Below are 17200 nucleotides of genomic sequence, written 5' to 3'. Positions count from 1 at the left end.
TTGATAATGCTCTGTAATGGACATTAAAGAACTTTTTTGGGGGATGGGTGAATACGAGATTAAATTCAGTAATTCTCCAAACATTCACTGAATAACCTACTATATGACATTGTTACAGATACTGGAAATAGTGTTTGCGCTTTCATTATAGTTTCAGTTTAGCAGAATTAGTAGAATACCAGTGGTAGGATATTACTACATAAGTTAGAGCCATTTTATTCTAGTTGTGCATTTAAGTTAATGTTTTTTGGTTTAGTGTACAGAATGTTGCAATAAATTGTGACCTTTCAAAAAATCTTAACATTTATGATGGGCAAAGTATTTAAGTGTAAAATAAATTCCGAGAACTGCTTTGGGTATTATAAGAAATTATAAAGTAAGTTATGATCAGCTTTGTTCTTTTTTGTTTGTTTATTTGTTTTTTGGTTTTTGGTTTTTTTCTGGTACCGGGAATTGAACTCATGACCTTGTGCTTGCCAGGCAGGCGCTGTGCTGCTGAGCTAAATCCCCAGCCCCTAATCAGCTTTGTTCTTAAGTTTGTATCAGCTTAGTTGTGATTTCAGAGAACTGGACCTACCTTACTGTCACAGAAGACACTTTTCTCACTTTCTTAACTGGAGGTTAAATTTTTGCTCGAAAGTAAGGGTCTTGCTCCAGAGAGAGAACTGTTGGCATAGTTGTCATTCATCGAGAGGACAGGAGCGCTTGACCGCGTGGAGGCGCACGGGAGAGTGAGGAAAGTGCGACAGGAAAGTGGGTGGTGGGGACACGGATGGTGATTCCTGTTTCACCATTTTGTAGTCACAGCTCTGTGAACTGTGAAAGCAATCACTCCTTTCCATTTCCTGGAACCATTTATATTTATTCAGATATGTTTTATGAGCTTAAAGACTCAGTGAGACCCGTGAGAAGGCATTTAGAGAGGAAAGTAGGAGACACTAAGTGTATAGCAGTTATGTGAGAGTAGCAGAATAATTCAGTGGTATTCATTGGGATGAAATTCTTAGGTGCCAGTATCTAAATATAATAACGCCCTTTGATTAAGGGCGTTGTATTGAAAGCTGTGAGAAGTTCGGAAAGTTACCTGCTCACCTGCTTTTTGTTTGTGTCAGTGGTAGAGACACAGGGGCAGGATTTGAATTACAAACTCTACTTTTACTTTTGCTTCATAGTTTGCTCCAGTGGTTGACTTGTTTCATGGAATATGAGTTTTACATTTGTGTAAATATATGAAATAATTTTTAAAGTGGTGAAATAAATGGAGCTAAAGTAAACCTTTGGTTTTAGGGAACAGTGTTCGATAGTTACATAGAATTCATTACTCAGGATGATTTTGATTTTTACCCTGTGCTCAAAGACTGTGCTCTTGATGTGGTTAACAGTTGTATAAATGTATAGAATTTATCCAAAGAGTAATGGGCATACTCATGTAGTGTTAGTGGAAAAACAAACTTCAAAACACAAGCCTGTCTTAGATGGTGTATGTCAGATTTAGCCTTGAGAATTTCCTGTGAAAGCAACAGTTAGAATGATGAGATCTACCCAGAAGTCCCTAGAGAAAGTAAAGTTCTTGGGGAGCAGAGCAGGAACTTCAGCCTGAATTTGTAACATGGAACAATGAAAGATAAAAGAATTTGCAGTGCCCATCTAAACGTCATCCAGAGGAAAGGTGTTTTGCTTGGAGACTTATGTCGTTTTGAAGTTATGTTCTGTAGACTTTGTAGCCATTCCATAGTAAAACAATTAATTTTGCTAGTGTTGTTTTCAGGTTGTAAAAGCAATCTTTTGATTATAATTGGTAGTTTCCCCATAGAAACAGAATGTTGATAATAGGTAGTGTACAAGTTAAGTCTTTTGACTGTTTTAATATTTCTTTATAAATAATATAGTACATTGGCACTTTGATTTATTCAGCAGCCTTTTGTGATTTTGTTTGGCTAAGTTCATCCCTAAGAGAGTGATTATCAGCTTCTGAGTCAGCTACCTTCTGTGATCCCTTGACAGTTTCTTCTGGACTTTGTCTTATTTCTTCCTTAAAATTTCAGAACATAAACAAGGCTTGGTGGGGCGCATACCTGTAATCCCAGTGTTCTGGGAGGCAGAGGCAGGAGAATCACATTTGACACCCCCTGTCCCATCCCCCCCTGCCCCTCCCCCCCGGCCTGGGCAAGTTAGGGACTAGTAAGAACTTCTCTCAAAATAAAAAAATTTTAAAAGGGCTGGGAACTGTATTTCATTGTTAAGGCCCTAGGTTCGGTCCCCAATACTGGGGGAAAAATTCAGAATATAGTTTTGCAAAATATATTATATAAAATCTTAACTGGTTTTATGAATGAGTGCATTATATTATGCAGGCTTCTTAAACATCCCTAAAGTTAATTTTTTACAGTGAAACATTGTTTTGGTTTATTGATAAAAGAGCTTTGAACACGTTCTTGCACATTTTATTGGTGGTATAGAAGTTGTAAAGTATGAGTACTAACTCACTGTCTTGCCTTTTTCCCTTTAGTTCACGACAAAGTATGTTAGAATCCCATTTCAAGGTAAGCTATCATTCTCTTACGACTTCTCCTCTTTAATACTATTTTCATTATGAAACATTTGGCAAAATTCTGAAATATTTTTTTCAACCAGTTTTCCATAATTTTTTCAGTATAGAGTATCAATAAAAATGAGGCAGTTTAGTGTTTCACCCTAATATCCTCTTAGCAGCTGTAAAGGGAAGTTAAAATGTTCCCTGACACTGAAAATAGACTTTTGTTGTTTTAATGAGTCTAAGTCAAATTATGTTAAAGGACTTGAGATGATTTTTTGAGATTAGCAGTATTTTAGTGAGAATGTTTTTGGTGTAAAAATGGATGAAAATAGGAATTGTAAAGAAAGAAGTAAACAGTCATAAAATAGGGTTTTGCATAGATTTATATAGTGTAGCTTATCTGAATAAATAAAGTTGACTGGAAAATGCACCTGTAATTTAAAAAGACTCAGGCCGTTTTCTCATGCTATCCCCCCAAAAAGGCTTTGTAGGGTGGTGACGGAAATAATGTCTTTCGAGAATAATAAAAAGAATGAGGAAAAATAGACATATGAATGGCACGTCAGATGTGAACAAGGGAGGACGCTGCTGCTCCCAGATTGAAGATGTGATAAAAATAATTTTGATTGGGTTTCCTGTAGGTGCCCGTTTGCAGAATTGAGAACTGTTAGAGGATGAGTCTAATAATTATATTACCACTTACGTAGTAAGAATGTAAAGCAAAAAGTAGTATAGTGGTAGTTCTTATTAGGAAATGCTAGTAAATTATTAAGGAATAATATAACTGGCTTTTTAGAGGGAATAAAGACATGTGACTTTAAATGAAAATAAGTTCAGAAAAGATACTGCTACAGCGTTTAAAGACGTGAGTGGGGCCGGGGATATAGCTCGGTGGCATATGTGCCTGTCTGGCAAGCACAGGGTCCTGAGTTCGATTCCTGGTACCAAAAAAAAAAAGCTTCGTTTCTGTTTTTGAACTGGGCATGGTGGCGCACACCTGTAATCCCAGCACTCGGGAGACTGAGGCAGGAGGATTGTTGGCGAGTTCGAGGCCAGCCTGGGCTGCAAAGTGAGCTCAAAGTCAGCCTGAACTGCATAGCGAGACCCTGTCTCAAAAAGACCTGAGTGAGAGAGAACTACTTCTCAAAAAACTATGATACACATTTTAAAAATATTTTAGCTTTTCATAGTTAATATTTGTACTTTGTTTTAAACAGTGTACTTAATTTATAATTTTCCTATCCCATATGGTTTTTATAAGACAGCTTTAATTACAAATTGTGAAGAATGTCTTTTCAGTGATCATAGGCTTGCAATTTTATATTGGAAGAGGAGAATATTATTTTTACCAAATGCTGTCTGCATTGTTTTTCCATATCTATGATCTAAAGATTTTTCTATTACCTTTAAAACCTTTTAACCTTTGTTTTGTATACATATGAGTGTCTTGGATCAGAGACTGAGTTTTTACTCAATTTAGATCTTATTATTTGGAAGTTTAATCATTTTATATTTCATCTCTAACTTGGTCAGAATCTTTTATGCAAAATTTAACCCTTTCTTGGTGTTGTCTTTTGCTACATTTTCTTGTTTTTTCACTTCTCTTTAATTCCAGGAACTTAGAATTTATATATTCTACTTTTGTCCACAATTCAATGACAAATTGACTTATATAAGCTACCATCTGATGCAGTAATTGCTGGTTCTCACAATTCAACATTTCAAACAGATCTACCTCTTTGCAACTAGTGCTTTGGAAAATTTCGTCTTACACTATCAGTATTAACATTACAAACTTGTTCTTTTATTTTTAAGGGAAATAAAACTGTACTATTTTCTAATTTTGAAAATCAGATTAATACTTAGAATATCTTTACTGTATTTGTTTTGTCCACAGTGACAAAACGCTTTTATCTCAGATACATTTCTCTTAACAACATGCTTTATAATATTACATGACAAAAATAAAACAGTATTTATTTGTACAATATATTCAATACTTGGCATGCACTTTGAGTTTAAAACTACATAAAATAAGTCCAGGAGTGGTGGCTCACATCTGTAATCCCAGACTGAGGAGGCTGAAGCAGGAGGATCGCTGGTGAGTGTGAGGCCAGGCTGGGCTACAAAGTGAATTTGAGGCCAGCCTGAACTGCATAGCAAAACCTTGTCTCAAAACAAAATAAAGCAACAAAACGAAACAAAACCTACATACAATGAAAACTTTAGATCTAGCTTAAAAATCTATTTTGCATTTAGTTTTATCACCCTTCCCTATATGTAACAATTTTAGACTTCATGCTTCTTAACTAGCTTTAATGATTACCGTCAAATTGTGTCCCTACTTTTTAAAATTTTTCTGTTGGCTGTAGTAAATCATTCAGCAAAATTTTCAGAAAAGGTTCTTGGTCAATATATTTTATTAACCCCTCGGTACCTGACAGTTTCTCCCAGTTGTTTTAATACAGAAATACTAACTTGGCAGGTATATAATTCTTGGTTCAAAATTATCGTCCCTTAAAACTCTGTAGATGTTCTTCCATTGTCTTCCAGCATTTAGAATTGCCAAGAAAAGTATCTGAGATCACTCTGACTTTTGCCAAAGGTAACTTGCTTTCTTTATCTGGATACTTGCAAAGTGTTTTCTTTATCTTTGAAATTAAAAAAAAAAACCATCAGGGTATATCTAGGTGTTGTTTTCTTTTCCTTAAATTTCATTCTATTTTTTAACAACCTGAATCTTTTTTTTTTAAACAACCTGAACCTTTTTATTTTTTCATTAAATTTTAAAGAAACCCTGTGAGCCTTCTTTTTTTGCCACCCTACATAGTTTAACTTGGGGAAGATTTTTTCATTTAGTTTCTTAATTATTGTTGCAGCTTCATTTGCTTTGTCTTCTCTTTCAAGTATTCTATTACACGTATATTGTACCTCCTAGATCAGCCCTTTCATTGCTTTTTTCTTCTCATTTGTATCTTAATGTTTTTGGGCTTTCCTCTGCATTCTGTAAGAATTGTTCTTGTTTTCAATTTACTTTAGCAGTTTTGTGACTGACCCTGCTACATGCTTAATTTAACTCTCCAAAGTCCCAGAAATTCTCCCCCTGCTTTATCATGAAGCACGCACTTCTTGTGGATTCTCTTATAAGATGTCGAACACTCGCTTGCTCATCCATGGAGAGCAGTACATCCTTTTCAAGGGGAGGCATTTTCTCAATTAGCTAACTGTTCTTTTCTTCTAAGCTGTGGTATTACAACTTTTCCAGGGGCTTTTCTTTACACTGGAATCAAAAAATCTGGTCTTTCCAAGTGCTGAAGCTGAAGAACCCCAAAATCTTTTCTAAAACAAGGCATACACATGAAGCTTTTTGTAGAGGAGAACCTAGGGATTGAAACATTTACCCTTTTTCTGTGTAGCTGAGGGGAAAATTGATTTATCCATACTTATATATGCTATTAGTTATTTTCAGCGGTTTGTAACAGTGTGTTGAAGAAAACATTTTTTCTTTTGCACAGAAACATGGCTGTCTTGTGATCTTTAAACTTTCGTTAGTGCGTGTCTGCAGTGCACAATGTTTGTGTTCTGTGTGTGGAGCTGGTGCATGTGCGTAACACACCCTAATTCCTTTTCATCCCGTTCTTTCCTTCCTTTCTCCTTCCCCCATCTCTTTAGCCCCTTTAATTTGCAAAAGATCTGTCTCCCTACTTCTGTCTTTTATTTTACCGTTCATTTATAATTTGAGTTCCTCTTATGTGAGAAACCAAGTGCTAGTCCAGTTTGTGTGTCTGATTGATTTCACTTAACACGATGGTGTCAGGTTGCTTCCATTTTTTTTACAAATGACTCCAGTTTTTCTTCATGGCAGAGCAGTACTCCACTGTGTGCAAATACCACGATTTCCTTACCCGTTCTTCTGTTCATGGACATACATGCTGCCTCCAAGATTTAGCTCTTGCGAACGGTACGGCTACAAATGTAGGTGTGCGTGCCTTTCATTCTCATTTGTCTCGTAGCCTGTGTGGCTGTTTTTGCTCCATTATCGTTTTCCTGTTTCAGGCACAGAGCAGGAGGAAGGAGAAACTGAGGAGGAAAGCACATGGTGTCTGTTGCCCGCCCTCTCTCCCCGTCCTTCTCCCCCAGAGTCTCGCTATGTAGTTCAGGCTGGCCTTGAACTCACTATGCAGCCCAGTCCTCTGGCCTCAACCGCCCATGTCTTGCATTGCAGGTGTGTGCTGCTGTGCCCTGTTGCCCTTTTCAGGAGAGTTTTAAACTGTGCATGTCACCTGTAAACTGTGCATGGGTGTGCGAGTATCACTAACGTGATGTCTTCTACTTACATTTCGTTAACTTAGTGATATGACAACATATCTGTTTGCAAAGAAAGCTAGGAAATAAGAGTTCTTTCAAAGCTGAGTGTTTTGCTTTCCTGAATAAAAATGAGGTTTGTTACTAAGGAAGAAGGGATGAAAAAGTGAGTGTGGGGTTGTGAGCTGGGTTCCTGTGATCGTCTGCATTTCTCACAAGCTTCCCGGTGATGGCAGGGTCACGGGTGCCGGAGGCGATGCGGGCGGGAGTACTGAGTGCCGGTTAGGAGGGGACTCATTTTGGTTTTATACGGAACTGACAGCGGTTTGCCTGGCTCACTGCTTGCTCGCTTCCGGTGCACTAGATGAAAGGACTTCCTTAAATGAGTGTTCTGTGGTTCTTCAAGTTTTTACAAAAAATCTTAGGGGATTCTTTTCTTTTCCAATCAGATTTTATTGGTACATTTTAGACACACATAATGTTCACATTCATCACAGAGAATTTGTACCTGTACATGACATAACTTGTTTCTTTTAGCATATTCTGAGAGAGAAAGTTTAATAATTTAGAGTGATTACTTAGAAATTTTAAGATGCAAAACCTGGATTTTTTTTTGGGTAATGACTTGTTTAATTTTTATTTTTGTCGGTGCCTTTGGAGCACATAATGATCTCATCCCTGTGGGGGGTCCGTATACATAGCACGTTTTAGTTCTCTTTTGTGTCTCCTCCTCTCCCATCCTGTGCTCCTCATCTCCTTGTCCTCTTCACTTTCGCAGAAAGATCTGTCTCCCTGTTTCCTGTCATTTATTCCCCATTTTATGCTTTATTTATATTTTGGGTTTCTGATATAAGAAAAACCATATGATGTTTAAATTTGTTGTACCTAATTTTTTTCACTTAACATTTTAGTCTCAAGGTGCATCTTTTTTTCCTACAGATGACTCAAGTTTGTCTTTCCATATGACAGAGCAGTATTCCTCTGTGTGTAGCTCACATTTTCTCTATCTGCTCATATGTTGGTGGACATACAGGCTGCTTCCAAGAGTTCGCTGTTGTGAATTGTGTTGCTGTAAACGTGGGTGTACAAGTATCACTCTGATATATGTCTTTAACTCTTGTCTTGATGACAGGCACTCTTCCTGGAGTAAGGTGGAATCAGTGTTCTTTTAATTTGCATTTCTCTTATAGTAGATACGTTGAACATTTTTTCATCTATTATCCATTTGTTGAGAAGTGTCTGTTCATTTCAGGTGTTCATGTTCTGTTGGGTCTCTTATTGTGGGAAGTCTCTGTTCTGAATTTTTTGTATATTCTTTGTATTCATCCTCTGTCCAAGGAAGAGCTGGCAGATATCTTTTTTCTCATTCTGTGTGTTGTGTCTTTACTCTGTTGGTTGTTTCCTTTGCTGTGCTGAAACTTTTTAATTGGCTATGATCCCATTTCGACATTCACAGCATTGTTATAGCATTGGGATTCTGTTCAGAAAGTTCTTGCCCATGCCTGTCTCCAAGAATTTTACATAGTCATTTTACAGCAGATGTTTTTCTGCTGTAATATTTAGATCTTCGGTCCATTTTGATTTAGTTTAGCGTACGATGAAGGATAAAGGGTGTAGGCTCAGTCATCTGTGGACAGCCAGTATTCACAGTGTCATTTGTTAAACAGTGTCTTTCCTCCAGCACGTGCTTTTGCCCCTTTGTCAAAGATCACATGCTGAATGTGCCCGGCGCTGCTTTTGCACCCTCTGTCCTGGTGCACGGAGCCACGCGTCTGCACCGTGCTGCCTCTGTCGCTGTGGCTTCGTAACGTAGCTTGACGTCTGGGATTGCCATCTCTTGGTTTGCTCTTGCTGCTCAGGGTTACTTTTGCTCTTCTGGGTCTCTTCTGGTTTCATGAATTTTAGATTTGTTTTCTCTTTTTCTGTGAGAAATGTTAGTGGTACTTTGATGGCGTTAAATGTGTACATCAGTTTCTGAAGTATGGCCATTTTGGCAGTATTGTTCTCTCTATCCAGGAACTGGTCCACTGAGAAAATCTTTCTATTTTCTGATGTCTTTCTGATCACCATTTTCAAAGTACTGTAGTATTCATTGTAGAGGTCTGTCACTTTCCTGGTTAGGTTAACTCCTGAGTATTTAATTTTTCTTGAGCTATTGTGAATGGTATTGTTTTCCTGATTTCTCTGTGAGTCATTATTGGTGTACAGGAGTGATACTGATTTTTATGTGTTGATTTTATATCCTGCTGTGGTACTGAATTAGTTATTACAGTAATTCTAGGAGCCTTTTCGTGGAATTTGAGTCTTCTATGTAGAAGATCATGTCATATGCAAGGAATGATGATTTGACTTCTACCTTCCATGTATATATTCTTCTTATTTCTTTATCTTTCCTCATTGCTCTGACTAATGTTTCAAGTACTTTTTTGTTTTTTTTAGGCAGAGTCTTTGTATGTAATTCCGGCTGGCCTTGAACTCGCTATGTTGTCTAGTCTAGCCTCAAACGCAGCGATCCTTTTGGCTTAGCTTCCCAAGTGCTGAGATTACAGACATATTGCCATGCCTAGCTCAAGTACTATATTGAACAGGAATAGTGATAGTGAAAATCCTTGTCTTACTCCTGATGTTAGAAAGTTTTTAACTTTTCCCCACTTACTCCTTCTTTCTTTTTTAATATGGAGCTCTTCATGAATTTGTGTCATTCTTTCTCAAGGGCGATGCTAATCTCTGTACTGTTCCAATTTTAGTATATGTGCTGCTCAAGTGAGCACTCTTCCCCATTTAACAAGATATTTAGTAGCGTGTTTGTGATTCACTCTTATCATATTGTGATAAGGTCCTTCCATACCTGTTTTCATCAAGGTTTTTTTCATGAATGATGTTGGATTTTCTTTTTTATACACCATCTTTTTTTTTGGTACCAGGAATTGAACTCAGGACCTTGCACTTGGCAGGCAGGCACTTGCGTTGCTGCGCTATATCCTTGGCTTTGTTGTTGGATTTTCTCGAAGGCTTTTCCTCCATCTATTGGAATAGTTTGTCATTTTTGTCCTTGTTTCTGTTGATGTGGTATATTGTACTTATTGATTCGTGTATGTGGAACCATTCCTACATCCTTCAGATGAATCCTGCTTAGTCATGATGTATGACTTTTTTATGATTTGTGCATTCTCTTTGCCAGTGTTTTGTTGAGGATTTTTATGTATATGTTCATTATGTAGCTTTGCCTGTAATTCCTTTTATGGTTTGATTACGTTCTGGTTTTGGAATCAGGGTAATGCTAGCTTCCAGGAATGAATTTGGCAGTACATTATCTCCTCCAGTTTCATTAAGGAGTTTGAGGAGTAGTGGCATTAGATCTTCCTTGAAGTCATCAGAGACTTTGGCAGTGAGTTCATCAGGTCCTGAACTTTTCTTAGTGGTAGATTTTTTGTTACTGCTTCAATTTCTTTGCCTGTAATTGGATTATTCAGGGCTTTTAAGTCGTCTTCATTCAGTTTTGGCAACTCATATGTATCTAGTAATCTATCCATTTTTTCCGATTTCTCCATTTTATTGGTGTGCAGGTTTGTGAAGTAGTTGCTGATAATCTGGATTTCAGCAGTGTCGTAATTTCATATTTTTCAACTTTAGTTGCATTGATTTACATCTTTTCTTTGCTTTTTGGGGTAAGATTGGCTAAAGGTTTGTCTGTTTTATTTATTCTTTCAAAGAACCAGGTCTTTAATTAATTCATTCTTTGTACATTAGTAGTTCAGTTCACAAACTGAATTTGCTCCATGATTCTGGAGAAAATGGTCATACTTGTGTTCATCACCTGATGTGACGTGCACTAGTGCAGAAGCAAACTTTTTCTGAGTGCTTCTGTTTGCAAATGAAATTATTAGGGAACAGAAGTGTTTGTGATCTGAGGCATTACTGTATTATTTCTTACATCTCTATTGCATTAATTTCTGCCCTGATATTTATTATATCTTTCTTTTGTACTAGCTTTGGATCGTTCTTGTTTTTCTTGGAAGTTGAGATGCATCTAGGTTAATTATTTGGGCTTACCAGTCTTTCTGATGTGGGCATTAACAGCGATAGGCTTCCCTCTTGGAGTTGCTTTCATTGTGTCTTGTAAGTTCTGGTGTGTTGTACTGGCACTCTTCCTTTGACTGGGCTTGCAAATGTATTGGTTGCTAAATAAGGAATTGTATATAGTGTGTACATTACAATATTTACAACAAAGAAATGGTCAAAAGAAACTCCAAGTTGATGACTTTTATTTGCATAATTACATGCAGTCTGGGGTGGGCTTTTAGAGTTTATAATTGATTCATGGGTGTGAGTGCTATACCCGCCCTGGGGTGGATAGTTTGCCACGGCTGCTTGCCACGGCTCCTTCCCTGTGCTCTTATTGCTTGTGCTATCTTCCACCCACCATGAACTGTTGCCCTCTGCCATGTGCCAGCCTGCCTTGGAACCAGCTGAGTATGGACTGAAACCTTCACAAACAGTGAGCTAAATAAACCTTTCCTTCCTTGATTCTGGGTATCAGGTATTTCATCTCAGCACCTAGAGAAAAGTAACTAAGGCAAGGCTCTATAAACAAGATGTACAAAACTGTAAAAAAAAAAAAAAAAAAAAAAGGATGGGTCATAAGTCCCAGTGGCAGATTGTAAGTCTGAACAACATGCTTCAGTTACTAAGTCCTAATAGTCATTAAACAGGTAGGTTGTTAAATGAGGAGTATCTGTATTTGTTTCTAGGCACTGAATTTTTCCCTTAATTTTTTCTGTGACCCTTTGATTATGTATATAATTTTAAAAAGCAGTGGCAAAGTTAATTAGGCACTTTACCTTTCTCACATATGGAAAGCAAAAATGAAGAGTGGGAGGGAAACTGGCTCTGCAGAGCAAGCTTGGACCCAGTAAGTATACAAAGAGGAAGAGAGCAAAGGTAAAAACATATGCTGCATCTGGGAAATTCAGCATGGGCTCTCCATGGAGAGTTACAATTGCACTGGCTTCTCATGGCTGCCTTTCTTTTCTATTGTGTGGTTCTCAAGGAAATCTGAGAGAATTTCTATGTGTGGGACCTGAGAGCTGCTGCTGAGGTCCCATGCTTCAGGCTGAGGTGAGGCCTAGGCCATTCTATTGAAAACTTGTTCTCTTGAGCAGTCCACATGCAGGGCATTGGGAGCTGTTCTGTGCATGTGTCTGACATCTTGTAATTAACAGGTATGGCCTACCACCTCCTTCCCCAACCAGTTTTTGCTGTGACCTGATCTCCTATCTTATTCCTCCCTGAGAGACACAAATGACCATAGTTCTTTATGGGTGCTGAATAGAGATCTCTGTCTTCTATATCTTCTTCAAGCTGGAAGGGTCTGTAGACCCTACCTACAGGGGATTGTTTGCTCTCTAATTACATTAGGGTACTGTGGCTCACTGGCTTGGTTGAAGAAAGGAAAATCTGTGACATCTCAGTTTACCCAGGTTCCTCAGAGGAGGTGGTGGGCAGGAGTACTGTGGGTTTCTCTGGGTCTCTTCAGTTATCAGAGCAGGAGATGGGGGTTCTGATGGCCTAATTCCACCTGGGAGTGGGGACAGTCAGACCTCCAGTGCCATGAGTCAAGCGCGTTACTGTTCTCACACGTGGAGCAGGGCCAGGGGGAGGCTTGGTGCAGTCTCACGCTCTGCGTCCAGTCTTGTACTTTAAATTGGAACTCTTTCCTTGGCCGTCCCTGGGTTTTTCCTTAGAGGACCTTGTTATGGAAAGTTAACGGAGGGAGAATTGTAGCAAAAAGGAAAAGAGGCTTACGTTGTTGTGGTGTCTCCATGTTGATACTCAAGCTTTGGCCATGTGTAGAGTGGTCAGCTTCCAGAGTGACCAGAGTAGGGCTGTTGTCTTTGGTGGTGGCCTGATTTTGATGTAGAATCAGCTGGTTCTGGTGGTCTGGATCCTGCTGGCTAGTCAGCCTGTCTTGGGCTGTTGGCTTTTGTCAGCTGTGATGAATCTAAGGCACAGTTTCTGTAACCTCAACAGCAGTAGGGGTAGACAAGATTATAGTATGAGGCCTATCCCATATGAACCCTAGAGTTGTTGAATTTCATTTTTTAAAAATCAAAATGAAGTCCCCTTCGTTTTGAATGGTGTGTATTGGGTGTATTGGGTCTGTCAGGTTTATGGGCATTTTTTTCCTGTCTAAAACTGTGGAGGTCTTACATGGCTTTCTTTCTTTCTTTTTTTTTTTTTTTAAGGCAAGGCTTCACTATGCAGATCAGGCTGGCCTTGAAATCACCATGCAGGCTAGGCTGGCCTTGAACTTGCAGCAATCCTCCTGCCTCAGCCCTCCATGTGCTGGGATTATAGGCATGCACTACCATGCCCAGCCAGTTCATGGCTATTTTTAAAACCTGTATTTGTCTCCTTAAGGTCAATTTTTTAAAAAAAATTTTCAGAGATCACCCTTAATTTTACCTATGATTGGGGGTGGCCAACCAAACGATTTTGTAAGGGGAATACCTAGTTTGTTTGGTGGGGGTACACAGGACTCAGGGCAGGACCATGGGCAGGACTTAATCTCATCTCAGGCGGGTTTATTGACAATATTTTTAATAATTACTTGAATGTCTGATTTATGTGTTTTACTTTTTCCGAGCGCTGTGACCATTGTGTCCAGCTTTCATTTTATCTTTAACATCTTTGTGAGCTCCAGTTTGGGTTCATTGTTTGACCCCAAGGTCAGGGGCAGTCCAAATCTTAGGATGGTGTCTCTTACCAGTACCTTGGTCACCTTTTGTGTCTTTTTTATTTGGGTAGGGAAAGCCTCACCCCATCCCAAGAAGATGTGGACAAGCATTAACCTGTATCCGTAGCCTCCTGCTTGAGAGAGTTTGGAGCCCTCGTTAGAGAGTTTCCATCATCCCTTCTTGATATAATTTCCAGGTTCCTGGGCAGTCATGTCTTTGTATTTGGAGAGTAATTTGGGATCTCAGAGAGGAAGCTGAAGGATAAGGGGCATAGCTAGGGCCTTCTGCTTTTGTGGGGCTGTCATAGTGGCCTACTGTGTTTCCATGTCTTTTGGTTTTCTCTGGCTTTTAATGTTCTGGTCTTCTGATGCCTCCTACAATGTATAATGGGGCCCCTATAACATCTAGGAGCTGTAAAATCTCTTTGTATTTTATCTCTCTACCCCAGCTGTTAGGAGCCCTCCTTTTTACATTCGGGATCAAATATAAATATCATAGATGTTAACCTGTCCGCCATTTTGCCAGCAGCAGAGCCCTTGTCAGGGGCTGTTCTGCCTTCTGGGCTGAATTTCTGGTAGGTGAAGGCTGGGTGTCTACCACACAGATGAGTTACCAGGAGTCTCAAGGAATTTGTCTGACCCTTTTTAGCACAACCACACAGTCCTGAAGTGGAGCTCCTGGTTCAACTGGGAGCAAAGTGGCAAGGTTAAGAGTGTTTACTGTCTCTGGAGTTCTGTGTGGATTTTCACATAAGAGGCCCTGATGCTAAGTCACCCTCAGATTTGGCAACCAGTGGTGTCTTCTCTGGCCCAGTAAGGTTATAATTGAGGATGGTGCTCGAATGGTCAGTTGTTGTTCTAAAGTCAGCTTGTTTGCTTTTTGTGTCAGCAGGCAGTGGCAGCAAGTGTCGTGAAGCGTGGAGGCCATCCTAGGGCCACGGAGTCTAACTTTTTTGACAAATACGTTGTTGGACAATGTCAGTATCCCATGACCTGGGTTAAGAGTCCTATGGCCGTTTTTTGTGTATGATCATATAGGAAGCTGACAGTCCTAAGAGTGGGGCCTGAGACAGAGCCTCTTTGATTTGTTTAAATATTTTCTCCGGGACAGCTTTCCAGAGGATGAGCTCCTTTCTCCCCACTTTGGTGGCTTACCTGAGTACAGTCGCCATTTTTGTTTTGGTTTTGTTTTTGGCTTTGCTCTGTGTCAAGCTCTTCCGTGGAGTTACTTCGTCTGCTTGTAGCCGTAGCCTCAGTGTCTCATTGGCCTGTAGTTGTCAGCACTCTGTCCCGTCCAGCCTTTTCATGAGCACGTTTAGCTTTTGTCTGCTGCTGTGTCTGTCCCTTCGCTTTCTCCAGTTGGGCCATTGTTACGTGTTTCTCCTGCGTTGTGTGATGAGCCGTGCAGTCTTTCTGCAGAGGGGCATGCTTGTCTTGTGCCTTTGCCTCTGTGTTGCACTGCGTTGCCTCTGGGCTTACCTGTACTTGGCGTCTTCCTGTTGTCGCTATCTCCTTGGCCTCCAGTTGTAGTCCCGCCCGTGACTGTAGAGCCTTCTGTTTTTGAGTTGTCTCAGCTTCGGCCTTCATGCACAGGGCCATTTTTGCCTCTGCTTGACGCTTGTGCTGGCCCTCCTCTGGCATTTGTCTCTGCAAGTGCTTAGCCTCCTTTGGTGCTTGTTTCTTCGGCCTTTCTGTCTCCTTCGTCCATGTACACAGAGCCACTAGCTCAGCGCTAGCCTTACCACGCTGGCCCTCAGTTCTCTGCAGCCACAGGCAAACCACGTGGGTCACCTTTTCTGTTGGGTTGTGTGGGCTTGGCTTGGATCTTTGCCTCTGAGCTCTGCCGCAAGTGTCACAGCTCTTCCTGGATACCGTGTTTCTACTGTTCTTTTTCTGTTATGCTGTCCCCTCTGGTACGTGCCATTGTAGTTTTTGTGCTTTTAATTCCATTTGTACCTTGATTTAGCCATGTGCCTCTGTCACCTGTTTCCGTGGCTCTGTTTGTTGTTTTTGTTTTTTTGTCTTTTTGAGACAGGGTCTCACTGTTTAGTTCAAGCAGGCCTTGAGCTCACTTTGTAGCCCAGGCTGGTCTTGAAGTTGTAACGTCCTCCTGCCTCACCCTCCCGAGTGCTGGGATTACAGGTGTGTGCCATTATGCCCGGCTAGTTGCTCTGTTTCTTTCATCTGCTGGCAAGACTGTGTTCTCACATTTGGCATGTTTTTGAGCCTCCTTGGCCTCCTTGGTCACTCGTTGAGTTGCCTGTGCCCCACCGTGTAGTTGTCCTGGCATGCTCATGTGTTTTCTCTTTCGTCTGTAGTTGCTCCTAGACTGCCTCTTGGGCCACCGGTAGCTGTGGAGCTGACTTGTTGTTTGCTCTGCAGGCATTGGGGCTCTTTCACCTCAGCCTCAGTCTTCGACTTCTCCCAGGGTGTGCTTGTGCTGCCTGTGGCCTCCTCCTCAGGTGTCAGGCTCTTCTGGATACATTCTTTGGTCTTGTGGTGCCTCTGCCTTTTCTTCATTGCTAGCTGTTGCTGCTAAGCAGGCCCCAGTTCTGACGGTCCTGTTGCACGGCGTGTCCCAGCCCCAGCTTCAGCTGTCTTGTTGGCAGTAACTTCCTCGGAGCCCATCTTCAGTGTGAGGGTGTCTTTTGCCGTTGCCATTGCCTCAGTGTGTTTTCCGTTGCTCTCTTTCGGTGCTGGAGCCTCCTCTTTGACGTCTGGCACCGCTGCACAAGGCGCCCGAAGAGTACAGTATTTAATTGTCACTCATTTGCATAGTTTCTGTGACTTCTTTTGCTGTTGATTTCTAGTTTCATTGTGCTGTGATCTGATAGTATGCACAGTATAATTTCAGAGCTTTTGCATTTCCTTATGCATGCTCTATGGGCTAGCATGTGGTCTGTTTCCGAGAAAGTCTCACGTGCTGCTGAAAAGAACGTGTATTCTGTTGTGTGTTATATTCTGTAGATGTTAAGTCTATTGGATGGTGTGTTTCCACTCTGATTTTTTTTATTGAATTTTTTTGTCTAGTTGAACCATTTGTGACAGTGGCATATTATAGTCTCCTACTGTAGTTGTGTTGGTGTTTATGTGACCCTTTATGTCCAGTCGTGTTTGTTTAATGAACTTGGGTGCACCATTATTTGGTGCTTATATGTTAATAATTATTATTTGTTCCTGTTGAATTGGTCTATTAACCCATATGTATTGATCTTCTTTGCCACTTACTAGTTTTGGCTTGAAGTCCATTTTGTTTCAATACAGGATAACCATCCTTGCTTTTTTTCTATCCTTTGATTGTTTTAGTTTGTGAATTTCTTTTTGAGTTACGTATGTTTCTTGTCTACAGTACACTGTTGGTTTTTTCACTTGATCCTTTGGCCTGTCTTTGTGTTCTGATTTGGGGAATTGAGATCATTTACCTTTGATTTTTTTTTTTTTTTTTAATCTGTGAATTTCTTTTTGGATTAACTCTGTTTCCTGCATACAGAATACTGTTGGGTTTTGTCACTTGATCCTTTGCCCTATCTTTGTGTTTTGACTGGGGAGTTGAAGCCATTCATGTGAATCATTACTGAAATGTATTGACTTATTCTGGTCATTGTATAATTTTCCTGCTGCTG

General features: G+C 40.1%; 1 protein-coding gene across 7 annotated transcripts in view; it reads left to right on the top strand.

Annotated features, from left to right (window-relative positions):
- Senp7 (SUMO1/sentrin specific peptidase 7) overlaps nucleotides 1–17200 on the top strand; it is a 166774-nt gene that overhangs the window by 121494 nt on the left and 28080 nt on the right. For all 7 annotated transcript variants that reach the window (XM_013515200.1, XM_013515203.1, XM_013515202.1 and 4 more), the window contains one exon: nucleotides 2510–2543. In XM_013515200.1, the coding sequence (XP_013370654.1) occupies nucleotides 2510–2543 (34 nt within the window). The remainder of the gene's footprint in view (nucleotides 1–2509; nucleotides 2544–17200) is intronic.

This window comes from Chinchilla lanigera, unplaced genomic scaffold, assembly GCF_000276665.1.
Source record: "Chinchilla lanigera isolate Chin_1 unplaced genomic scaffold, ChiLan1.0 scaffold00026, whole genome shotgun sequence".
In the NCBI taxonomy this organism is placed as follows: Eukaryota; Metazoa; Chordata; class Mammalia; order Rodentia; family Chinchillidae; genus Chinchilla; species Chinchilla lanigera.
Note: the sequence above shows the minus strand (reverse complement) of the source record. Positions and strands in the feature narration are given on the sequence as shown.